General features: G+C 55.5%; 1 protein-coding gene across 1 annotated transcript in view; it reads right to left on the bottom strand.

The window, feature by feature from the left end:
• LOC137453890 (serine/threonine-protein kinase 26) overlaps window positions 1-23,944 on the bottom strand; it is a 41,255-nt gene extending 17,311 nt beyond the window's left edge. The window contains exons 1-3 of the mRNA XM_068163572.1: window positions 23,822-23,944; window positions 23,597-23,716; window positions 2,815-3,045 (exon numbers count right to left, since the gene is read on the bottom strand). Of these exons, the coding sequence (XP_068019673.1) occupies window positions 2,815-3,045; window positions 23,597-23,638 (273 nt within the window). The 5' untranslated portion in view covers window positions 23,639-23,716; window positions 23,822-23,944. The remainder of the gene's footprint in view (window positions 1-2,814; window positions 3,046-23,596; window positions 23,717-23,821) is intronic.
• Window positions 23,945-26,190: the final 2,246 nt, after the last annotated feature.

Here is a 26,190-nt window from a genome sequence, read left to right as displayed (position 1 = left end):
GGAGGAGGCAGCCCCAGCCCCCCTGGGCAGCCTGCTCCTATGACACAGGACAGCAAACTCCACTGCAGCTCAGAGCTCTATTATAAACAAAAACAACCCCTTGGTTGAGCCCAGCAAGAGGAGTGCAGGAAACAAAATCACTCATGGATTCATAGATTCCTGCAATGGATTGGGTTAGAGGGGACCCTGAAGACCATCTAATTCCAACCCCCCCACTTCCTACTACCCAGGTTGCTCAAGGCCTCATCCAGCTTGGCCTTGAACACCTGCAGGGACAGGGCAGCCACTGCCTCCCTGCACAACCTGTGCCAGGGTCTCATCAACCTCACTCTCAAGAAAACTCTTCAGACGTTGTTCCTCATCCTGCCACTCCCAGCCCTTGTCACAACTCCCTCCCCAGCTCTCCTGCAGGCCTTCAGGTCCTGGAAGGCCCCAGAATGTGACAGTTCAGTGACCAAAAGAGGGAGGTAGCTCCAAGAACACTCCTCAGTCAATTCTGCAAACAGCTCTGTGTCACCACAGCAGAACTGTGGCACAGGAACCTTGCTCAGAGACCTGCCTTTGACATCCAAAATGCAGCTATACTCTAGGGGACCAGAAATGCCTAACACCACCACCAAAGCCACCCCAAACAGCCAAAGAGCCACCACCACAAGCAAAAGCACATGGAAAGCAAGAAAGCACTCCAACTACCCAAGCATCCAACCTCAAGTGAAAACAAACTCCAAACAAAAGCCCCAAAACTACCAATCAAAAAGAAATGACCCCCCAAAAGCTCACAGTGCAAGCAAGCCCCAAAGCTCAGCTGTTTAAGACAGCTCTAACTGATGACCACTCCAGTCTTGGGTCAGGTTTGGGTTGATTTTGAGATCCTCTGAGCCCCACACAAATCCTTGCAGCAGCATTTCAAGGGGATCATACCTGCCAGCTCTGCAGGCTGGAAAGCCTTCAACTCAACAGTCTGGATTTCATTGGTGTTTGTTTGGTTTCAATGATGCCTCAGAGGACATTTCACACTGGTTACATAACTCTGCTGATGGCAATTTTGCTTTCTCTCAGCCCTACTATGCTGCACAATTAGAGAATCTCACACAATGGGAGGGTTGGAAGGCAATGCCAGAGATCATCCATTCCACCCTCCCTGCCAGAGCAGGGTCACCTAGGGCAGGTCACACAGGATCAAACCCAGGCAGGTTTTGAATGGCTCCAGAGAAAGACACCACAATGCCCCTGGGCAGCCTCCTGTCCCCTTGGCAGCCCAGAAGGCTGCTTTGATAGCAACCCAGGCTGGGGGTGGTGAGATTGAGAGCAGCCCTGCAGAGAAGGCCTTGGGGGTGCTGGGGGGGGAGAAGCTGGGCAGGAGCCAGCACTGGGCACTGGCAGCACAGAAGGCCAAGGGCAGCCTGGGCTGCATCCAAAGCAGTGTGGCCAGAGCTGGAGAGAGGATCCTGCCCCTCTGCTCTGCTCTGGGGAGACCTCACCTGCAGCACTGCCTCCAGTTCTGAGGCCCCCAATACAAGAGGGACCTGGAGCTGCTGGAGAGGGTCCAGAGGAGGCCACCAAGATGATCAAAGGGCTGAGTACCTCTGCTACAGAGAAAGGCTGATAGAGTTGGGGCTGCCCAGCCTGAAGTAGAGACGGCTCCAAAGAGACCTCAGAGCTGCATTTCAATATCTGAAGGGGACCTCCAGATAGACTGGGGAGGGACTGTTCAGAAGGGGCTGTGGGGATAGGACAAGGGACAAGGGTTTGGAACTGGAGCAGGGCAGAGGTAGGTTGGCCATCAGGAGGAAGCTCTGCACAGGGAGGGTGGTGAAATATTGGCTGCCCAAGGATGTGGTTGAGTCCCCATCCCTGGTGGCATTCAAGATGTAGCTGTGGGCAGCCTGATCTATTTGGAAGTGTCCCTGCTGCCTGCAGGGAGTTGGACAAGATGCCCTTGGAGGCTGCCTTCCAACCTGACACAATCAGTGAATCTGAAGATGAAAGTGAAGGACAACCCCAGGTCCCTAAGCAATAGACACGGCAGGAGGAATGCTCCAGCAGCTCTGCTCTTTTCTAGCCGTTGTGTCTATGTCCCAATCTCAAGAAGCAAGCAGCAGAAGGAGCAAATCAAAGAGAAAAGCTCTATTTGAAACCAAGCAGGAAGCCGCCGGGCAAGGGCAGCCCCCAAGCCGCCGGGCAAGGGCAGCCCCCAAGCCGCCGGGCAAGGGCAGCCCCCAAGCCGCCGGGCAAGGGCAGCCCCCAAGCCGCCGGGCAAGGGCAGCCCCCAGCCGCCGGGCAAGGGCAGCCCCCAAGCCGCCGGGCAAGGGCAGCCCCCAGCAGCAAGCCGCCGGGCAAGGGCAGCCCCCAAGCCGCCGGGCAAGGGCAGCCCCCAAGCCGCAAGCCGCCGGGCAAGGGCAGCCCCCAAGCCGCAAGCCGCCGGGCAAGGGCAGCCCCCAGCAGCAAGCCGCCGGGCAAGGGCAGCCCCCAAGCCGCTGGGCAAGGGCAGCCCCCAAGCCGCAAGCCGCCGGGCAAGGGCAGCCCCCAAGACGCCGGGCAAGGGCAGCCCCCAAGCCGCAAGCCGCCGGGCAAGGGCAGCCCCCAAGCCGCCGGGCAAGGGCAGCCCGCAAGCCGCAAGCCGCCGGGCAAGGGCAGCCCCCAGCCGCCAGCCGCCGGGCAAGGGCAGCCCCCAGCCGCCGGGCAAGGGCAGCCCCCAGCCGCCAGCCGCCGGGCAAGGGCAGCCCCCAAGCCGCAAGCCGCCGGGCAAGGGCAGCCTGCTCGGGGTCTGATTTCTCCGAGCTGCACTCAGCCCAGCCGGGTGCTGCACCTTACCTTTAGATAGGATCCATAGTACTTGGTTACGTAGGGGCTGTCACACTGGCTGAGCACAGTTATCTCTTGCTGAATGTCTTCTATCTCATCCTCAGCTTCCTCCAGGTCGATGATTTTGATGGCCACCACCTGCTGGCTGCGGTTGTCGATGCCTTTGAAGACCTCCCCGAAGGAGCCCTTGCCGATGCGCTCCAGCTTGGTGAAGAGCTCCTCGGGGTCTGCCCTGTGGTTCTAGGCACAAAAGGAAGGGGGCAATGAAACACAACGCTCACTGTGCCTCCAAGCTACCACCCTCATTACTCCCCAAGGAGCACATCATCCAGATTCATCCTAGAATGGCTGGGGCTGGAAGGGAGCCCCAGACTTCATCTGTGGTCTCCAGCTGTGTCTGCAGATGTTCACAGCAGGGGAAGCAGAGAGTCTGCACTTGCCTCCTCGTGCCATGCTGCCCTTTGCTTGCAGTTACCATAGAATCAGTCAGGGCTGGAAGGGACCACAAGGGTCATCTAGTTCCAACCTCCCTGCCATGGGCAGGGACACCCCACACTAGATCAGCCTGGCCAGAGCCTCATCCAGCCTGGGCTGAAACACCTCCAGGGCTGGGGCCTCAACCACCTCCCTGGACAACCCATTCCAGGGCTTCACCACTCTCATGGGGAAGAACTTCCTCCTCACCTCCAGCCTGAATCTCCCCACCTCCAGCTTCATTCCATCATCACATTCCATTCCATCACAGCTCAAGAAACAAAACCTTGGCTGTGGAGGGTACCCTTGGCAGTGCCAGTGCCCAGTGCTGCAGCAGCTGAGCTGCCTTAGCTCAAATGATTGCTCTCCTCAAGAGTAATCCTGAAACCATGGCATGGTCTGGGTTGGAAGGGACCTCCAGAGCTCATCCAGCCCAACCCCCTCTGCAGGCAGCAGGGACATCCTCCACCACATCAGGTTGCCCAGAGCCCCACCAAGCCTGACCTGGATTATCTCCAGGGATGGAGCCTCAACCACCTCCCTGGGCAGCCTGCTGCAGTGTTCCAGCAGCCTCCTGCTGCAGACCCTACACCTCACATCCAATCCCAGTCTCCTCTTGTCTAATTTCAAACCACTGTCCCTCAGTCTAGCTCTACAAGCCCCTGTGAAAATATCCCTCACAGCTCTCCTGGAGCCCTTCAGATAGTGGGAGGCTGCTGCAGGTCTCCCTGGAGCCTTCTCATCTCCAGGCTGAACAGCCCCAACTCTTCCAGCCTGGCCCCACAGGGGAGGCTCTCCTCCCCTCTGATCATCTTGATGGCATCTTCTGGACCCTCTCCATCAGCTCCAAGTCTCTCTTGCATTGAGGCCCCACAGCTGGCCCCAGCCCTGCAGGTGAGGTCTCCCCAGAGCAGAGCAGAGGGGCAGGATCCTCTCTCCAGCTCTGGCCACACTGCTTTGGATGCAGCCCAGGCTGCCCTTGGCCTTCTGTGCTGCCAGTGCCCAGTGCTGGCTCCTGCCCAGCTTCTCCCCCCCAGCACCCCCAAGGCCTTCTCTGCAGGGCTGCTCAAATGGAGCTGAGAAATGGAAGCTGTTTGTGTACTAACCAGTGTAGTTACTCAGCAGAGTGGGTGTCCTCAGCAGTGCTGTGCTGCCTGCTGCTGTGCTCCCATTTTTCTGGCATGCTTGGGTGTTACCAGCCAGTCCTGATCAACACCCTTGCTTCAATATTCTGCTTCAGCCTTCTTATTCCTTCTCTGAACAGCACTCAGTCCCTTTTCATAGGGTCATGGTGTGGGCTGGGTTGGATCTCCAGGATCATCCAGTTCCAACCCCCTGCCATGGTGAGGACACCTCACACCAGAGCAGGTTGCTCAGAGCCTCATCCAGCCTGGCCTTGAACACCTTCAGGGGGAAGGCAGCCACAGCCTTCTCCCAGTGCCTCCCCAGCCTTACTCTCGACAATTCCTTCCTCCTCTCCAGCCTCAGCCTCCCCTCTCCCAGCTCAAAGCCCTTGCCCCTCGTTGGATGGCTTGCCAGCACCTGTAGCTGCCCTGAGGATGCTGGACCTGAGCAGCTGTGGGAATGCACTGGCAATCACTGGGTGCTGCAGGCCCTTCACAGCTGGCTCCACACTGCATGACTGGATGAGATGTTTCATCTGACTAAGGCCAGCTATCAGGCTCAGGCTTCTCTGCCTGGGTGATGCTGTTAGTGCTGCTGCATTCCCCTTCTCCTGCATTACTGCACCAAGAAGATGAATATGAAGAGCAGCTCCATCCTTCCATTCTACAGTGGTGGAACATAGAAAGTGAAATGACTTTTGTACCTGACTCCCTCCATGCTCGGGCTCCTTTACCTTTCACTTAATTGCATAATGCATGTCTGTAATTAATGGCTGAACTGGAACTCAGTGGGCAGGAAATACATTCACCTGATGCAAGCCTGCTGGTGGTGCAGGGTGCTGCACCTGGAACAGAAGAGCCCTCAGCAACCCAGGCTGGAGGTGGTGAGATTGAGAGCAGCCCTGCACAGGAGGGCTTGGGGGTGCTCAGAAGCCTTTTAGTTAGACAGAACCTCACCAAAACGACCAGGAAACCTCCCAGCTGCCTAAAGGTGGCCCTGCTGCCATACACCACTGCTGCAGCTCCAGCAGTGTGGCCAGCAGGAGGAGGGCAGGGAGCAACCCCCTGCACTGGGCACTGCTGAGGCCACACATTGAACATTGGGTTCACTTAGGGCTGTTCAGTCTGGAGAGGAGAAGGCTCCCAGGAGACCTTCTGGTGGCCTTCCAGGATCTGCAGGGGGCTCCAAGAAAGCTGGGGAGGGACTTTGGAGGGTGTCAGGGAGGGATAGGACTGGGGGGGATGGAGCAGAACTAGAAGTGGGGAGATTGAGCTTGGCTGTGAGGAAGAAGTTGTTGCCCATGAGGGTGGTGAGAGCCTGGCACAGGTTGCCCAGGGAGGTGGTGGAAGCCTCCTGCCTGGAGGTGTTTGCAGCCAGGCTGGAGGTGGCTGTGAGCAACCTGCTGTGGTGTGAGGTGTCCCTGCCCATGGCAGGGGCTTGGGACTGGCTGAGCCTTGGGGTCCCTTCCAGCCCTGGCAATTCCATGATCTGGGGTTGTTCAGCCTGGAGAAGAGCCTGAGGGGAGACCTCATCACTCTCTACAGCTCCCTGAAAGGAGGTTGCAGTGAGCTGGAGTTGGGTTCTTCTGCCCTGCATCAGGTGACTGAAGGCCAGGAAATGGCTGAAGTTGTGCCAGGGGAGCCTTCAGCTGGAGATGAGGAAAAATGTCTTTGGTGCAAGAGTGGTCAGGGGTTGGCACAGCCCCCATCCCTGGAGGCGTTCCAGAACCCTGTGGCCATGGCTCTTGGGCCATGGAGGGGTTGGGTGCTGGTTGTTGTGGGTGGTCTTGGAGGCCTTTTCCAACCCAAACACTTCTCTCATTTTGTGCTTTGTTCATTTCTAAGAAAAAAAAAACAACAACAACTTGCAAATCTCTTTAGGGCTTTCAAATCTATACTCACAGGTGTTGAAAAACCTTCTTGTAGGGAGAGATGTGGCAGAAGTAGCAAGCACTGGCACCCAGCCTGTCCCTGCTGCTAGTTAGGCTGCTCCCCACCTAAGGGTGTTCCTAGACCACATTAATTGCAGTAAGGGGAAGTTACCTGAGAGCTCTCCCCTTCCAGCCAACAAAGACACCCCCCAACAAACAGCAGAGTTGAGAGAGGCCTAGCAAAAGCTGTCAGTAACCCTACAATGCTAATCTCCTTTGGAGACCTTGGCAGCTGAGAGCCCAGAAATCACTGAGGCTAACTAGCAGCTGCTGCTGAGCTGAAACCTGTCTGACACTTCCAGACACAGCAGAGAACCAACAATTTAATCACAAGCCTAGGCAGCTCAGCCAGCCCTTCACAAGTGCTTGATGAACTCAAAGGACAAGGTTTCACTGTCTGCAGGGGAGCTGCAGGCAGCTGGGGAGGGACTGTTCAGAAGGGGCTGTGGGGACAGGACAAGGGACAAGGGTTTGAAAGTGGAGCAGGGCAGAGGTAGGTTGGTCATCAGGAGGAAGCTCTGCACAGGGAGGGTGGTGAGACACTGGCACAGGCTGCCCAGGGAGGTGCTTGAGGCTCCATGCCTGGAGCCATCCAAGCTCAGCCTGGCTGTGTCCCTGTGCAGCCTGCTCTGGCTGGAGCTGTCCCTGCTGCCTGCAGGGCTTGGACATGGTGACCTTGGAGGGTCCCTTCCAACCCAGTGCAATCTGTGAAGCTGTGGAACTTGGGCTTTGCTTGGAGACTAGCCTTAAGCAGTACAGCCTCTGGGCTCCTGGGTGCACACAATCCTCTACACCCTCTTCCCTCTCACCAACCACACAAGCCAGGCCTCCAAACTCTCCTCCAAGCTACTTCAGGTGAATCAGAGCCTTAAACCCTATTTGAACTTGCAACAAGTCCTAAGGCCATTAATGGGAGTGCTGCAGTACAGGGAGAGGAACAGATGGACTCTCCACCACTGTGGAACTCCAGGTAGATCCCCAGGAGGGAGAGGTGGAACAGAGGGGCATCGGAGGAGAACAAACTGTGCAGGGCTGCTAGAGGGAAGAGTCACATCCTTCTATTCTGAGCAAATCCTCTCCCAGCAAGCAGTCAGCTTTAGACAGCTCCTGCTATCCACCAAGGCTGACTGCAGGACCCTGGAGGAGCAGGGCAGGTATTTCTGAGCAGCTCAGAGGGGGATCATGTCCTTTGAGAGAGGCAGCAGCAAAGCTCTTTCCCAGCCCACTCTTTGTTCTAAAGCTGTCTTTTAAGCTGTGTTGAAGCTGTTCCAATTGCCTTGCCTTCCAAGGGACTGTTTGACAGGGCTGCTGTTCTACAAGCAGTTTGTTTGACCAGAGGTGAGCAGACAGAATGGTTTAGTGGCCATGGCACTCAGGGTGGTGCTTGGACTGGATGATCTTAGAGAGCTTGCCCAACCCAAACACTTCTATGGGTCTCTGTTGTGAAGCAATCCTGGAATTGTCAGGGTTGGAAGGGACCTCAGGGATCATCCAGTTCCAACCCCCTGCCATGGGCAGGGACACTTTTCATGAGATCAGGTTGCCTATCCCCCTCCTGCTGTGGCAAAGGGTGGAGATAAAGCTCACACAAACTGAACTGCCTGCACCCCTCCAACACACACCAAGCAGCTCTCACAGCACACTCCCAGCTGAGCTCTGCTCTGGTACAAACTCAGAGGTCTCAACACTATCTAACACTCCTGAGCAGAGGCCCCAGCTGCCACCCCTGATCCTGCCCTGCATGGCAAAAGCTGCCTGCACAAATGCTTGTGGTTGTTTAAGAGAAACAAAGCAAACCAAAGTGGTTCCTCTGAGGACTCTGCTGGGCAGCAGATAGCACAACAGACACTGCATGGCCTCCACCACCACCTCTCCCAACACCTCTCAGCAGACAAAGCAGGCAGAGAAGCTCCTGCTCTCCCCAGGCCTGTTTGCACAGACAAAAGCAGCAGCAGGTCTGCCAAGCAGAGGCACACTGGCACAGCCAGCTCCAGCCTGGCCAGCTCCAGCAGCAGCCCTCTTGCAAGGCCTCTGCAGAGCTCAGCAGCTCCAGCACTTCACCAGGCCACAACCCCACAGCCTGTGCTAGTGATCACACAACATTAGAGGTTGGAAGGGACCTCCTGAGCTCACCCAGTCCAAGCTCCTGCCACAGCAGCATCACCCAGGGCAGTCTGCACAGGAATGCATCCAGGGGGGTTCTGAAGGTGTCCAGAGACTCCACAGCCTCTCTGGGCAGCCTGCTCCAGGGCTCAGCTCCCTCACACCAAAGAAGTTTCTCCTCATGTTGAGCTGAAACCTTCTGTGTTCCAGTTTGTATCCATTGGTCCTTGGCTTACTGCTGTGCACCACCCACAAGAGCTTGGCCCCCTCCCCTTGCCCCCCAGCCATTGATAGGCATTGATCAGATCCCTCTCAGCCTTCTCCTCTCCAGACACAACAGCCCCAGGGCTCTCTTCACAGGGGAGATGCTCAAGTCCCCAGAACCAGCAGAATCTCTCCTCCTCCCTTACACAACCACAGGCCCTGGCCATCTGTATGGGTCCATTCATGTGTATAAACAGTCACAGGATCAGAGCATAACTCAGCTTGGAAGGGACCTCAGGAGCCCATCTCACCCAACCACCTGCTCAGAAGCCCCAGATCAAACCCCCTAGCCTAAACCACCACAGCATCCTCTTGGCCAGTACAGCTGCAACAGGAGAGCAACAACAAAGGACCTGGGGGTGTTGGCTGATGGCCAGCTGAACATGAGCCAGGGGGTGCCCAGCTGGCCAAGAAGGCTACCAGCAGCCTGGCCTGGAGCAGCAATGGTGTGGCCAGCAGGAGCAGGGCAGGGATCCTGCCCCTGTGCTCAGCAGTGGTGAAGCCACAGCTCTCACACTGGGTTGAGGTTTGATGAGGCATGGCTGCATTCATGATGCATTTGCTGCACAGGTTTGGTCTGGAGAGGAAAGGCAGGGAGGGGATCTGATGAATGTCTGTAAACACCTGCAGGGTGGGGGGCAAGAAGAGGCCAGCCTCTTTTCACTGGTGTCCTGTGATAGGACAAGGAGCAACCATACAAACTGCAACCCAGGAGGTTCCACATCAATGTGAGGAGAAACTTCTTTGCTGTGAGGCTGCTGAGCCCTGGAGCAGGCTGCCCAGAGGGGCTGTGGAGTCTCCTGCTCTGGAGCCTTTCAAGTCCCACCTGGCTGTGTCCTGTGTGCCCTGCCCTGGCAGGGGTGAGACTCAGTGCAGCCCCTACCATCCTGTGATTCTCTTGTCTCTTTCCAGGCACCACCTGCAGGTGGTTTCAGCTCTCAAGCACACCCAGTAGCACACACCACACATTCTCTAACAATTTACAGTCACACACACCCCCCACAGGGAGCAAAAGAGTCCTGCAGCTCCTCCCCACCTCCTCCTCCCACCACTGCTCCTTTACAACCCTGTTACAGCTGAAGCACACCAACAGCCCCCAGGCCTGTGTGCACACACAGCGAAGAGGCTGCAGGTGATGCAGGCTCAGACCCAGCAGAACTTGGAGGGAAAAAGCAGACACCCAGCCCAAAGGTGCAACCTGGAGATGGGCTTTTCCTCCACCCTGCGCACACACTCCTGCCTCTCAGCAACCTCCACCTGCAGCCCAGCTGCGATTGCTGCCCTGCAGTGCTGGGCAAGACTCAGCTAGCACAGTGAAGCCTCTGCTGCCCTGCTTCCTGCAGCTGTCTGACACATGCTGAAGAGAAAACTGTCCTACCAGCACCACAATTTCATTGTATGAAGTACCAAGCTGCCACACTGGCAAGCTGGGCCCAGGCTTGGTCAACACCTTCATCTAGGACCTGGATGAAGAGCCAGAGTGCACCTTCAGCAGCTTGCTGGGGACACCAAGCTGGGAGGGGTGGCTGACACCCAGGCTGTGCTGGCACCCAGCCAGGCCTGGACAGGCTGGGAGGCTTGAGGAGAAGTTCAGCATGGGCAAGTGCAGGCTCCTGTACCTGGGGAGGAACAACATCCCTTGCAGCAGCACAGCTGAGGGGGTGCCTGCTGGGAAGCAGCTCTGTGGAGGAAGGGCTGGGAGTGCTGGTGGACAAGGTCACCATCAGCCAGCTGCACTGTGGACAAGGCAGCCCACTTTAGTCTGGGGGGCATGAGGAAGAGAGGCCAGCAGGCTGAAGGAGGTGCTTCTGCCCCTCTGCTGTGCCCTGGTGAGGCCCCACCTGCTGGATAGTGTCCAGCCCTGGGCTCCTCAGCCCAGCAGAGACAGGGAACTACTAGTGAGTCCAGTGGAGGCCACAAAGGTGCTGAGGGGCCTGAAGCATCCCTGGGAGGGGGAAAGGCTTGAGAGACTTGGGGCTGTGTAGCATGGACAAGAGAAGACTGAGCTGAGGCCCTCTCGATGCTGATCAACATCTGAAGGGTGGAGGTCAAGAGGATGGGGCTGGGCTCTGTGAGTGCTGCTCCCTGAGGGGAAAAGGGACAATGGGCACAGCCTGGAACACAGGAGGTTCCCCCTCACCATGAGCACAAACTGCTCTACTTTGAGGGTGGCAGAGCCCTGGAGCAGGCTGCAGAGTCTCCTTCTCTAGAGACTTTGGAAACCCACCTGGACACATTCCTGTGCTCTGGCAGGGGTGGGACTGGATGCCCTCCAGAGGTCCCTTCCAAGCCCTACCATTTGGGGCAAGTCACAGCAGGCTCAAAAAGCAGATCTGAGCTTTGCTGTCCTTAAATGGGACCTGACCTCCATTACACACTTCATGAAGAGTTTCCTCAACCTGACAAGGCCCAGACTCAGCATTTTGAGTGAGAACCTGGAGATCTTCAGTAGGAAACAAGCAAAAATAAGCCAAAAAACTAACACTATGTGGCTTTCTTCTGATCAGGTTTTAGTGGCCCTGCTGCCATACACCACTGCTGCAGCTCCAGCAGTGTGGCCAGCAAGAGGAGGGCAGGGAGCAGGCCCCTGCACTGGGCACTGCTGAGACCACACATTGAATACTGGGTTCGCTTTTGGGCCCTCATTCCATGGAGGACATTGAGGGGATGGAGCATGGCCAGAGAAGGGCATGGTGAAGGGTCTGGAGAACAGGGCTGGGGAGGAGCAGCTGAAGGAGCTGCTGGCTTGAGAGCAGCTCTGGAGAAAGGCCTTGGGGGTGCTGGGGGAGGAGAAGCTCAGCAGGAGCCTGCAGGGAGCACTTGCAGCCCAGAGAGCCAAGCAGAGCCTGGGCTGCAGCAAGAGAAGTGTGGCCAGCAGGGCCAGGGAGGGGATTCTGCCCCTCTGCTCCACTCTGCTGAGACCACAGCTGGAGCTCTGGGGCCAGCTCTGGAGCCTCTGTGCCAGGAAGGCTCTGGAGGGGCTGGAAGGTGTCCAGAGCAGGGCCACGAGGAGGAGCAGAGGGCTGGAGCTGCTCTGCTCTGGAGACAGCCTGAGAGAGTTGGGGTTGTGCAGGCTGGAGAGGAGAAGGCTCCCAGGAGACCTTCTGGTGGCCTTGCAGGATCTGCAGGGAGCTCCAAGAAAGCTGGGGAGGGACTTTTGAGGGTGTCAGGGAGGGATAGGACTGGGGGAGGGGGTGGAGCAAAACTAGAAGTGGGGAGATTGAGCTTGGCTGTGAGGAAGAAGTTGTTGCCCATGAGGGTGGTGAGAGCCTGGCACAGGTTGCCCAGGGAGGTGGTGGAAGCCTCCTGCCTGGAGGTGTTTGCAGCCAGGCTGGAGGTGGCTGTGAGCAACCTGCTGTGGTGTGAGGTGTCCCTGCCCATGGCAGGGGTTGGGACTGGCTGAGCCTTGAGGTCCCTTCCAGCCCTAAAAATTCCATGATTGTAAGGGAGGTGAGCTGCTCAAAAATCCCTCTGGCTGTCCAACCCCAGCATTCCAGCCCAGCCCCTGGCAGATTTGTAAGCAGAGAATCTCCTTCACCTTCACACCATCCCTGCCCTGCAGCAGATGCAAGCTGTCAAGTGCACTTTGTGCTGAAAATGGAAATGCCTGAACTTGCTGCTTCTATTCCCAGCCCTTCCTTCTCTGGGCTCACACAGCATGAGGGAACAGCACGAATAAGCAAAGAGAAGGAATCATAACCCTGCTCCCAAAGCCTTGCTCCTGGAGCCAGGCACTAACAACACTTCACACAAGTCATTTGTGAAGAGGACTCTGAGCAAAACAACCCCCAAGCTTCCCATGCCACTGAGCTGCCCTCCCTTTGCTTCCATCCTCCTCTTAACCTACCCAGGACCTGCTAAAAGCATCCCCAAAGCCCTGCATGCATCTGCACAACCTGCAGTCTGCTCACAGCAATGCCTGCCAAAGCTGTCAGCAGGACTGGGGGGGAAGGAGCACTCACTGAATGTCCAGGGCTGCACTGCATTCTGAACAAGACTCAACTGGCTAAATGGTCTGCAGCTAGAAAGATCCTACAGTGGTTTGGGTTGGAAGGGACCTTAAAGATCACAGGATTAACCAGGTTGGGAAAGACCTTCAAGATGATCAAGCCAACCTCTCACCCAGCACCACCTGATCAGCTAAACCATGGCACCAAGGGCCTCATCCAGTCTTATCTGAAACACCTCCAGGGATGGGGACTCCACCACCTCCCTGGGCAGCACAGCCCAATGGCCAATCTCTCTTGCTGGGAAGAATTTCCTCCTTACATCCAGCCTGAACCTCCACTGGCACAGCTTGAGATTGTGTCCTCTCCTTCTATCACTGGGTGCCTGGGAGAAGAGGCTGACCCCCACCTGGCTACAACCCCCCTTCAGGTAGCTGTAGGGAGCAACAGCCTCCTCCTCTTCTCCAGGCTAATCAGCCCCAGCTCTCTCAGGCTCTCCTCAGGTGAGAGCTGTTTTAGACCCCTCAGCATCTCAGAGGCCCTGTGCTGGACTCTCTCCAGTAGTCCTTTTTGAGCTGGGGAGCCCAGAACTGGACACAGCACTCCAAATGTGCAGACTAGAGGACCACACTCCTCTCCCTCCACAGACTCCTTCCACTAGACCAGACTGCTCAAGGTGGAGAGTCTCAGATGCAGGCAGAAGTCAGTTCAAGAAAGGTTCTCCTGCCCATGGCAGGGGGGCTGGAGTAGCTGATCTCTGCTGTCCAACCTAAGCCAACCTGTAAGTCTATGATGAAACCAACAGGTTGTATCATAGTATCACAGTATCATTCAGGGTTGGAAGGGACCACAAGGATCATCTAGTTCCAACCCCCCTGCCATGGGCAGGGACACCCCACACTAGATCAGCCTGGCCAGAGCCTCATCCAGCCTGGGCTTAAACACCCCCAGGGATGGGGCCTCGACCACCTCCCTGCACAACCCATTCCAGGGCTTCACCACTCTCATGGGGAAGAACTTCCTCCTCCCCTCCAGCCTCAATCTCCCCACCTCCAGCTTCATTCCATTCCCCCTAGTCCTATCACTCCCTGAGATCCTGAGCAGTCCTTCCCCAGCCTTCCTGTAGCCCCCTGCAGATACTGGAAGGCCACAATGAGGTCACCTGGGAGCCTTCTCTTCTGCAGACTGAACAGCCCCAACTCCTTCAGCCTGTCCTCACAGCAGAGGTGCTCCAGCCCTCTGATCATCCTCCTGGCCCTGCTCTGGACACGCTCCAGCATCCAGAGCATCCCAGCTCCCTTCTGCTGGTCTTGCAAAAGCAATTCCATCTCATTTGTTGAGCACCAGGACAAGAGCCTGCTGAGTGGCTCACCACCCCACCTCAGTGCCCTAGCTGCCTGCTCACCTGGACCAGGGTCAGGAGAGGGCACTCCTGTGATCCCTCCTGGCTGAAGCACCTTTGTACTCTCCATGCTATCAACTGCTTTGGAAAAACCCCAGCTGCAGGCAGATCCCAAAAGCCACATGGAGCAGGGAGAACTCAGCCTGCCTGAGCTCAGCCTACTGCTAGCAGGACGCTTCTCCCCTCTGCAAGCAGGCTGCTTATCAGCACAGGGTGGGGCTTCATTTTCGCCTCACCCATTTAAAGGAACAGCTACAGCACAATTCTGCCAGCCAGAGACCAGCTCACTGCAGCACTTGGAGCAGTCTCCTCCTGTTTAGAGGTTAGAAATGGCATCCGCCTCAGCAATTGCACAGCCCTCCTCACTGCTCTGTGTTAGGAGCCACAAGTTAGAACCAAAGAAAGGACCTCAGAGATCATCTATCCCAAGCCCCTGCCATGGGCTGGGACATCTCTCAGCTACAACATGTTGCTGAAAGCCTCATCCAATCTGACCTTGAACACCTCCAGGGAAGGGGTATCCAAAACCACTCTGGGCAGCCTGTGCCAGAGTCTCCCCAGCCTCACACTGAAGAGCTTCCTCCTCAGCTCCACTCTAACCCTGCTCTGCCTCAGCTCCAAACCATTCTCCCTTGGCCTGGCTCCAGACCCCCTCAGCAAAAGTCTCTCTGCAGCTTCCTGCAGGATCCCTTCAGGTCCTGGCAGGCAGCTCTGAGGTCCCCCTGGAGCCTTCTCCTCCCCAAGCTGCACACCCCCAGCTCCCTCAGCCTGTGCTCACAGCAGAGCTGCTGCAGCCCTTAGATCACCTTTGTGGCCTCCTCTGGCCTCACCCCAGCAGCTCTGTGTCCTCCTTCTGCTGGGGACACCAGTGCTGGAGGCAGGATTGGAGGAGATGTCTGGGTAGAGTCAAAGGGCAGAACCCCCTCTGCTGCCCTGCTGCCCACCCTGCTCTGGCTGCAGCCCAGGATATGATACAGCTTTTACCTTCCAGTTTTCCCCATAAATAACAGCCAGCCCTGAAGTTGAAGCACATTTCTCTTTGTTAAATGTCTCTGCTGAAGTAGTTATTACTTATTTACAGGCCACACAGTAGAACAATGCTAGCTGGAAAAGGATGGCTCCAGAACACAGTGTAGTTAGAGAGCAGACCCCAAGTTTATTTACCACAGAGAAGTCTCCAGGCACAACCACTGCCTGCAGCGAAGCCCAAGGGGGAAGCCATGGCTAGAGGACATCACACCACTCCTTCAGCTTTGGCAGGGACCATTCTGAGAAAGGAAGACTGCTGCCCTCTCCCCAAGGCTAGAAAGCTGTGCTCTGCACTGCACCACAGGCCCTTGGTCCTAGCAATCACACTGCCCCTGAAGCCACGAGGAGCACACAGGGGAAAAAACCTGGAACTGAAATGCAGCTCCAAAAGGCAGCAAGAAGCCTCCCTGCCAGCAAGCACCTGCCTGCTGCAGGAAAGCCCTTTTGCAACTGCTCTGCAGCTCCTACCCAACAGGGCAAAGCATCTCATTACATAAAGGCATGGGGAGGGGGAGGGGAGGAAGAGAAACACCCTGGAAAAAAATTCAGCTTCTTCTTGCCAACTAGGCTGGAACAAAGCTTGCAGGGATGGGAAAATGCTCTTGCCACAACTGCTTGCCAGATGGCCCTTCCCTAGGTGAGAGCTCACCAGCAAGGTGATCCTGCTCCCCTCACAGTTCCATGGCTTTGATTCACTCACATCAGAGCACATTCAGGGTGTCATACCTTGCTTTACACTACTCCTAGTCATTTTGTGCTGTAAAGTGGTGTTCCTACCCTGTGCTCAGCTCCCAACACAGAAGCCTGCACTGAACTACAGCCTGACATCCAGCAAAGCACACCCAGCAAAGCAGCTCAGCACCCCTCAGCACCCCCAGTTGAAAGGCAAGCCTGCAGAGTTGGAACCAGGGGGGAAACAGGAAATACTTCATGTTCTTCAGGACTGAACACATGGCTCCTGAAAGCAGTGAAGCCACCCTAGACCCACAGACTCCCTCCTCCCCAGCTCATGGGTGAAAACTGCAGATTACTTTTCTCCTTCTCTGTTCTCTTTCACTGATGCCCCCTGAGTCCCTGCAGAACCAAGGCAGCTCCCAGCAGAGAGCTCTTCCACACTACGGTGCCTCAGCCAAGGCCATGCAAACCCAGGCCTGGCCTGACACCTCCAAGTGTCACCTACACACTTCTGCAAAGCTTACTTCATAAAGATCCAAGCTGGAGCCAGGCTTCTTCCCAAGCCACGCACCCAATCAGCACAGCCTACCCCTGCAAAGCCACATGTGCAAGACCCAAGGAAGAATGAGATCAGCAAGGTGCTGTCAGCTTGTCACTGCTTTGTTACTGGAGGCCTTTTCCCTGGGTATTTGGCCTGCAATCACAGCATGGTAGGGGTTGGAAGGGACCTCAAGAGATCACAAAGATCACCCAGGACAGGGCACACAGAACACATCCAGGAGGGTTTGGGAAGTCTCCAGAGCAGGAGACTCCACAACCTCTCTGGGCAGCCTGCTCCAGGGCTCAGCACCCTCACAGGGACAGTTTTCCCTCCTCTGCTCCAGCTTGCCCCAGTGCCCCTTGTGCTGTCCTTGGACATCCCTGAGCAATGAGGGCAGACTTCAGGCTCCTCTGCTCGGGCTTGGAGCCTCAGCTCCCTCAGCTGTCCTCACAGGGAGATGTTCCACTGCCTGCAGCAGCTTCGTGGCTCTCTGCTGGACTCTCTCCAGCAGGTGCCTGTGGCAGAATCCCTCTGGCAGGGTGGATTTCAGAGAGTACCACTGGAAGGGCATCCCTCCACAAAACCAAGTCTCCTTCAGAGCTCAGGAGTGTGCTTAGTGATCCTCAGCTAAGCAGCAGAACAGACTTGTTCTAGAAGACCTGCCAGAAGTTCCAACTGAAAGAGCAAGTGACAGCTCTGAAATGGAGTCAAGAGTAGTGAGGCAGCATGAGGAAGGAATTTGACTTTCCATTATTGGAAGTCAGAAAGAAATGGCAGGGTTTGGAACAGCGAGTCCTGCTGGGATAGACTCCTCACCAGCTCTGTATCTCTTCAGAAACAACATACATGGAGCTAGTAAGGACAGCATGTCAGAAAACTGGTACAAACCCAGCTTGGTACTGCTCATCTCCAGCCCCATCCCAGCCAAAACTCATCCCTGCCAATTAAATGCAGCCCCTAAGAATAACTAAGGGCAAAACAAGAGCCCCTCATCACTTTCAAGAGTTCCTGATCCTGTCTTCTACCTGGTAGCACTGTTACTGACAGCCTGAAAACCTCACCCCTTCACTTGTGCAGATGGCTGAGAACCACATCTGCAAGCCCTTCACAACAATGAATACTGAAGCTAATCCTCTTGCCTGCCTTCACTAAGATGCTTCTTTGGTCTCATGTGACCAATACTGCTGTGGAGGCACATTCAGTCACAGGCTGAGAGACCTGGGGCTAGTTGGCCTGGAGAAGAGAAGACTGAGAGGGGATCTCATTAATGTCTGTAAGTATCTGAGGGGTGGGTGTGAAGAGGATGGAACCAACCTCTTTTCAGTGATACCCAGGGACAGGACAAGGGGCAATGGACAAACTCAATCACAGGAAATTCCATCTCAACATGAGGAGAAGCTTCTTTGGTGTGAGGCTGCTGAGCCCTGGGGCAGGCTGCCCAGAGAGGTTGTGGAGTCTCCTGCTCTGGAGACTTTCAAGCCCCACCTGGATGTGTTCTGTGTGCCCTGCCCTGGGTGACCCTGCTCTGGCAGGGGGGGTTGGACTCAATCTTCTGAGTATCATTCTACGATATACTCATGGTGTGCCACAAAGTTACCAGAAAGAAAGAATCCCTCCTCAAGATAAAGATGCAAATAACAATGGTAGCATTCTTCAGCAACAAATTGCAGTGTATTCCTGAGCTGTTACTTGCTGTGGATTGGAAAAAAGGAGGAAAGAAAAATAAACCTCGCCCAAACCTTGTAAAGCTGAGCCTGGGCTTCAAAAAGCACCCAGCATGGATCAGTGCCCACAGCAAAGGCCCAGGATTGAGTTAACTATTCTATATTTTTGGAAGTTAAAAGCCTGGCTGCTGATGAATTGGGGAAATTATCCTCTGCCCAAGAGAGACAGAAGGGCAGAGCAGGTGAGAGGAGTTGAGCTGATGTGCTCTTTGCAGCTTCAGCAATTTGCCTCTGAGTTCCAGGTCAGTGCCCTTACAGTGAGTATAAAACTGGAAAATCTGCACAAGGAAATGCTAGCAGGAGACTGCTGTGGGTTCCTTCCTTCTGCCTGATAACAGGGTCTGCTGAATCCCAGGTGATTATACCTACCCAGCTACCAAACACCCCCAAAGCTTGCTCTAGCCTCCTTTTGTTGCCAACAGAAGGACAGTGCATGCACAATTGAGCCCTACTTTTCCTTCTGATCAGAAACTCCTCACAGTGCCTGAGATGGAAGAGCCCAGTTCAACTGACAAGGCAGCCTGCTAACTTGGCTCAGGCTGTTAGATAGCACACAGCTTTACATCAAGTGCAGCCAAGAAAGGAACAGCCCCAGTGCTGAACTCCATGAACATGTGAATGCATTTCTGCTTCAAGCAGGGGAGAGGGATGGGCTGCACAGGTCTTCAAAAGCTATCTTCTGCAGTCTGCCTGCACTGTGGCTCCCACGACACATCAAGGGCTTGACTTTGGACAAGGTCTTCATCACCTAACTCTGGAATCCATCCTAGCTTCACCCTAAGAAATCACTGTCTTCTAGGCACTGTGGCAGTCTCCTGGCACCTGCCAGTCTCAGCCTTCCTCACTTCCTTCAGGAAAGCCATGTCTCTAAGTGAAACAAGTGCAAAGCCTTTCCAGATTCACTGTAGAAGCACCTGGACACAGCTGAGTTCCCAGGAGAGGAATAAATGAACAGATCCTTGAGTGGATCTTTCTTGGAAGGTTTTAGCACCTCCAGTGCCACCCTCTAAACACACAGGTATCTGCTCTCAGTAGAAGTCACATTCTTCTAACTACAACTCCTCAGGTTCCAGACTAGCTTTAGGCACTGAAGAGCCCAAGTCTACAGGTACACCAACTCAAGAGAAAACTTTTTCTCCCCAGCTCAGAGGAGGCCACAAAGATGATCAGGGACCTGGAGGTGACTCCTGTGAGGACAGGCTGAGGGCACTAGGATTGTTCAGCCTGAAGAGGAGAAGACCTAATAGCAGCCTGCCAGTACCTGAAGGGGGCTACAGGGAGGCTGCAGAGAGTGTTGCCAAAGGCCTGCAGTGACAGGATGAGGGACAATGGCTTCAAACTACAGCAGGTTTAGATTGGATGCTAGGAACAAGTTCTGCACCGTGAGGGTGGTGGAACACCGGAATAGGCTGCCCAGGGAAGTAGTTGTGCCCCCATCCCTGGAGACATTCAAGGTGAGGCTGGACAGAGCTCTGGGCAACCTGATCCAGTGGAGGATGTCCCTGCTGCCTGCAGGGGGGTTGGGCTGGATGACCTTTGTAGGTCCCTTCCAACCCAGATTGTTCTATGAAAATGCAGCGTTACCTCTCCTTTACTCTGTCTATACTCATCCAAGAGCCACATGAACTGTTCTGTCTCTGAGCAGGCTGCAGGAAGAACCTCTCCAGCTACCAGGCTGCAGCACCCGGGCAGCACAGAGAGCAAAGCTCACCTTTACATCCAAGTTTGTCTTTAATCCAGCAAGCCTTCAGCTGTGAATCAGAGTACACTGGCTGACAGGTCACATGCTCCTGGCTGCTCTGCTTTTAGAGGAAGTTAGGCTCTTTATTGCAAGACAATCTAAATGCCAATAAAAATAGATGCAGATCAGGTCTGAACAGCCTCCCTAACTGCACTCAAGACCATTGCCATACAGGATCAGGAGACACCAGCACAGCCATCAGAAAGAGAGCCAGAAGTGTTTAGATGAGTAAGAGAGCAGTAAGTTTTGGGGTACTGCATGACAGAAGTGCAACCAAAAATTAATGACATCCTTGAAACATTCCAATCACCTGAAGCAAACACCCCTCTGAACTATGCAACCTGCCTGCTGGCCAAGGGAAAAGGAGCACCTAGGAGGCCAAGCCCTTCACTTCAGTGCTGTTCTTGGCACAGGTCCTGTGCTGGTGAACACCACAGGCAGGCTCTAACATCTCCTTGCAAGCCCCATGCAGAAATGCTGTGTGTGAGCTCAACAGGATTCCTTGGACATAGGGCCCACTGAACAGCTTCCTCACTGTGAGATCTCAAAGCACTGCAATATTGCTAACACAAGGAACACAGTTACAGTGACACTACTGAACAAACACTCCCACCTGATGCTCTAACTCACTGCACACTTCTCTCTTCACTGTGCTCACACAGCTCCACCAACCTTTCATTTTTCCCTCTCACAGAACCATACAACAGTCTGGGTTGGAAGGGACCTTCAGAGCTCACCCAGCCCAACCCCCTGCACTCAGCAGGGACATCCTCTACTGGATCAGGTTGCCCAGAGCCCTCTCCAGCCTCTCCTGGAATAGCTCCAGGGATGGGGGCACAACCACTTCCCTGGGCAACCTGTTCCAGTGTCCCAGCAGCCTCATGGTGCAAAACTTACTCCTAACATCTAATCTAAATCTTCTCTTTTTAATTTCAAACCTTGCTCCTCATGCCATCACCACAAGCCTTTGGGAACAGTCCCTCTGCAGCCTTCTTGTATTCTCCCTTCAGGTACTGGAAGGCTGCTCTAAGGTCTCCCCAGAGCTTTTCTCTTCTCCAGGCTGAACAGCCCCATCTTGGATGCTCTGTAAAATGCCACACTTTGGTAGCATGGTGCTCAGCTTCAGAGCACTCATTTGAAGCTTTCACTAAACACTTCCATTTTACTGGATGGGCTTTGACATTTAGCAGCTGGGTAAGTCAGCATCACACAGCTGGATCAAGTGGAGGCTTTCCAGAGGAGGGAGGGAAATGAAGGTGCTTAGGAAGTTGTTTGCACAGGCAAGAATTGCTAGGTATAAAAGTTGGTTTTGCTAGGGACACAAGACAGGTCAAACAGAACACAACCACCATGCACACAGATGGCTCTGTAACTACTCATAAGGGCAACAGATAATGCTACCTTTGGGCCTTCCCTGGCTGCCAGGGGACTACAAGCCTGACTCCAAGTTCTCCAAAATAACTCTCTGTGACTTTCTGTAATTTTCCATGTTTGGATATTTTTTGTGGGTGGTGGTTTGGGGTTTTTTTTTTAAGGGAACCTGATGCTTCCAAAAATGAAAGGCCTTAAAATAGTCTCAAAAAGCCTCTGTCATACTTTGGTGCTAAACTGCCAGAGTCCTCTTTTTGGAGTGTGGGAATTCCATCATCCAGTACTCCTGCATCTTCTGTGCAATGAAATGAGAGGGAAAATAGAAGATCACAATAAAACTGAAAGCATCAAACCTCTAACACATTCTGCTTGGGCATTTCAGTTTCCAGCTGTTACAGTCAATAAAATGCTTCCCTCAACAGACTGCACAACAAGGGCTCTGACACTACAGACACCTCCCCACTCTGCTGGTTTTAATGTAACTTGTAAGAGTACTCAGATTCTTCTGTGATGCAGGAAGAGCTTTTTTCAGTCAGTCAATCAATCAATCAATCACCATGCATTTACTCTAACACTGCACATTTATCAGCACTGGATGGTCCTCACTGAATCATTCAACTACCTTAAAGAAAAAACACACACACACCCCTCCCCCCAAAGAAACAACCCTTACACCTCTAACTACCACACTCCTCTAGACCAAGGGGTGGGTTGGTTTGGGGTTTCTAATTAAAACACACCCCCCCCAAATGTGTATTATGACTCTTCTTGTATTAAGAGTCAGCAGAGTAATTTCACCACAAATTCTATTTCTTTGTATTTTAAGCCCTTCAGGACTTGTGTAACAGTCTCCATTAAAAAGGTCACCAAGGGGGAAAAAAAGATGCATTTTGTGTGCAGCTGTGCAGCTACCTGGCAGTCAAAAATGCTCTACAGATATACATTAAGGAGTCTGGGTGGAAACAACCCTAGCTGTGCAACTGAGTAGGCCATTACATAAAGTTTGTTGCTATAAAAATAGAAAGCAGGACCTGACATAATTTCAAGGTCTTTTTGTGCTGATGGGGCAGCTACAGAAAACAGGAGAGGAATACAGTCAGCAGGTCTAGAATTAAGACATTCTCAAATTTGGATTTTAAGATAAAATCTTCTGAATGCAAAGACACCAAAACCCCTCAAGAGACGTCAAAAAGCAGCCAAGGCTAAAGCTCTGAATCTTTCAGCACAACACTTCTTCAGGATGTCACAAGGCAACACTAACCCTGACACAGTAATGGGACAAGGAGGCTGAGGAAATGTGGTTTTGGTCCTCCTGCACCAACATAAAGTCGAAGGCTGAGGGAAATTTAAGCTATTGCAGATTGTCAGAGATCAGAGAGGAAACCAAACCTGGGGATTGCAATCAGTGTTGCTGAAACATCAGTGCTACTCTTGAAAATACCTGACCCAGAAACCGGGGTCTGAAACCTCCTGAACTGTTTACAGCACATCTCTCTCACACACACAGTCTCCTACGTGGTTTGAACTGAAAAAACTTCCAAAGTCACACAGGTATGGCGAACCCAGCAGGGAAACCTCACAACTGACTGAGCTAACAGGGTCTGGACAAGCAAACAATCAACACTAAAACGTGTTTGGCGTTCAGCTCCCTTAGCTTTGACACAGACCTCTGACCAAGCTTTGATGAGCTTGCCCAGCAGAACAAGAACAAAGAGGCAGAGGTATTCCAACTTCCCTATGAAAATCAGTGACCTACAAGCTTGTTTGCTCCCTAAGCACTTACCCCCAACACACAGCAGTGCCACCAGGCCTCACTCCCTGCCGCAGAGACGGACAGGGTTCTGACAGGCGGCCGCTGTGCTCTCCCTCCTGGGCCTCGCTTTCAGCACCTTTCCACTAACTCAAGCTCTTAGAGGAGCCCAGGCCCAGCACCGAGTGCAGCCTGGTGGGGAAGCCCTGCAAGGAGGCTCTCCTCGCCAGCGAGCCTGATATGTCATTTACAGCACACCCACACGCCCTACGATTAACTTCATTTCGTCTTTAATCGGGTTTAGAAGCTCTTACGTGCTCCTGTGTGCAGAGTGGCCAGCCCCGAACAAAGAGGGGAAAGAGGGAGGGAGGCAGGCAGGGGGAAGCCTTCGCCCCCGAGGGGCTGGCTGCGGGTACGCGGCCCCCCGCCCGCCGCGGCGCCGAGGGCGCGGGGCAGGCCGAGGGAGCGGGGCCCTCCAGGGCCGCCCTTCGCCTCAGAGCACCCCCGGCCCGGCAACGGCTCCGGGCCGCGCTCCTCCCGAGGCCGAAGGAGGCCTCTCCGCGGCCAGGCCGCGCCACCCGCCCCTCGTCGCCCACCCGCCGGCCCCCGGCCCCTGCGCTCCGGCGGCGGCCTGCAGCCGGCGGGGCCGCAAGCGCCGCTTCCGGAGCCGGGGCCGGGCCCGCGGCCTCCATGTTGGGCCCGGCGCGGCGCTCACCTGCATACCGGGCACTTGCACCGCCACGGGCGAGTGGGCCATGGCGGGCTGCGGCGGCCGGGCGCCGCCCGCTGCTCCTCTCTCGGCCTCCCTGCTCCTGGGCGGCGGCGGCGACGGGGCCTGGAAGGACAAAGCGGCGGGGAGGCGGCTTTAGCGCGGCCGCGCTCCCTCCTTCCCGCGCCGCGGCCCGCCCCGCCCGGCAGCCCCCGCCCGCCGCCGGCTCACCTCGGGGCCGCGGCCGAGCTGCGCGACGCGGGCGGGAAGGGGGAGTCCCTAGCACCGCTCTGCCATGCCCGCCGGGCGCCTAGCAGCGGCCCCGCCGGCTAGCGCCGCTCGCCCTGCCCATTCCCCCCCCTGCCCGGTGCCTGCGCGGACGTGGCTGCTCTGGGCACTGCGGCGGCGTGCGGAGCGGCGGCTCTCGGGACGGCCGGGGCTGGGCTCAAAGCGCCATGTCAGACTCCGGCAGCAGGAGGAGACGTCGGTGGCTCCTGTGCGGCGGCGTCTTCCGTCTCGGCTCCGGCCTTGTGGGGCGGAGCCGCCGCCGCACGGGCCCCGGCGTCACTGCCTCCCCCGCCTCCTGCCCGCGGCGGGTGGGCAGGGACCGGGGCGGGGGGCGGGGCGGGGGCGGGGGGCGGGGCGAGGGCGGGGGCGGGCCCCTCGTGCCGGCGGCCCCTCGGGGCGTTGCGCGGCGCCGGGGTCCCGTCGGGCCTCGTCGCTCCAGCCTGGGCGCCTCGGGGGCTGTCACACTGCTCTTGAACCCCTTCAGGCCCTGCCTCGGGGTCCTGGCCTCCCACACACGTGCTGTACACACGGCCTCGGCCCCTCGTACCCCACTACCCTGTCACACCGTGCCTGCACCTTTGGCTCCCATTCTCCGGGGACCCAGGAGTGCAGGTAACCGAGTGGGTATTTGGGGCTTGTTTGCTTTCGCGACACCGAGAAGTGGTGCCTTAGGAAGCTGCTGGCAGCCAGCCGTGTGAGCAAGTCCGCCGTGGCTGTGGAGGTTCAGCTGGCAGCCGGGGGGGCTGGATGAAGGATTTCCCCACCCACGCCAGCCCTCCCCCAGCCCTCCCCCGGCTGTTGCAGGGCTCTCCCGACGCAGGCTTCTGTCCTTCACCACCACCGCCGCCTTCCCTAGTGGGCTGGGGTGGGCTGCCAGGGGGACGAGAGAAAAATCGTAGTCACAGGATGGTTTGGGTTGGAAGGGACCTTTAAAGGCCATCTGTAGAGTTCAACTCCCCGTAGTGAGCAGGGACATCTTCAGCTCGATGGAGTTGCTCGAATCCCTGTCCAACCTGACCTGGAATGCTTCCAGGGATATAACTACCAGGACCTGGGGAGCAGAAAATAACAGTGTTTTCGGGTGACATTTTTCCCATTCACACATGAGTCACCTAGGAGTGTGCATGATTCACATTCCTGTGCATGGAGGTTCTGCCAGTTACCCAGGCAAAGCTAAATCCAACAGCTTTTATGGCACTGGTCTTTCCCTCACCCCCCTGAGCAAGAATCACAGAAACATTCAGATTGGACAAGACCCTCAGGATCACCAAGTCCAACCCATGACCCTGCTCTACAAGGTTCACCCCAACCACCACATCCAGGGCTGGTGACTCAACCACCTCCCATCAAATCGACCTCCCTCCACACGGGCCCAGCAAATACCCTTGTGTGTATGCAAGGGCTTCATGGAACCACTGAATCACTTGGGTTGGAAAAGACCTTTAAGATAGAATCACAGAATTGCCTGGTTGGAAAAGACCTTAAGATGATTGAGTCCAACCATAACATCTCGCTGCCACGCAGCAGTTAGACCATCTCCCTAAGTTCCTCATCCAAACAGCTATTAAACACCTCCAGCGATGGCGACTCCACCACCTCTCTGGGAAGCCTGCCCCAGTGCCCAACGACCCTGTCAGTGAAGACATTTCTCCTAATATCTACCTAGCCCTCCCCTGGTGTGATTTGAGGCCATTTCCTCTCATCTATCACCTGTAACCTGGGAGATGAGCCCAGCCCCCACCTGTCTCCAACCTCCTTTCAGGGAGCTGTAGAGAGGAATGAGGTCTCCCCTCAGCCTACCCTTCACAGAATCACAGAATTAACCAGGTTGGAAAAGACCTTCAAGGTCATCAAGTCCAACCTCTCACCCAGCACCATCTGATCAACAAAACCATGGCACCAAGGGCCTCAGCCAGGCTCTTCCTAAACACCTCCAGGGATGGTGACTCCACCACCTCCCTGGGCAGCACAGTCCAGTGGGCAATCTCTCTTGCTGGGAAGAATTTCTTCCTCACCTCCAGCCCAAACCTCCCCTGGCACAGCTTGAGACTGTGTCCTCTTGTTCTGGTGCTGGGGGCCTGGCAGAAGAGACCAACCCCCACCTGGCTACAGCCTCCCTTCAGGGAGTTGGAGAGAGCAATGAGGTCTCCCCTGAGCCTCCTCTTCTCCAGGCTAAGCAACCCCAGCTCCCTCAGCCTCTCCTCACAGCGCTGTGCTCCAGACCCCTCCCCAGCTTTGTTGGCCTTTCTGGACACCTTCCAGCATCTCAACATCTTTCCCAACCTGAGGAGCCCAAAACTGGACACAGGACT

The sequence above is a fragment of the Melanerpes formicivorus genome, unplaced genomic scaffold, assembly GCF_026170545.1.
Source record: "Melanerpes formicivorus ecotype bairdi unplaced genomic scaffold, bMelFor1.0.p_v2 SCAF_73, whole genome shotgun sequence".
Lineage (NCBI taxonomy): Eukaryota > Metazoa > Chordata > Aves > Piciformes > Picidae > Melanerpes > Melanerpes formicivorus.
This window is presented reverse-complemented; position numbering and strand designations above follow the sequence as displayed.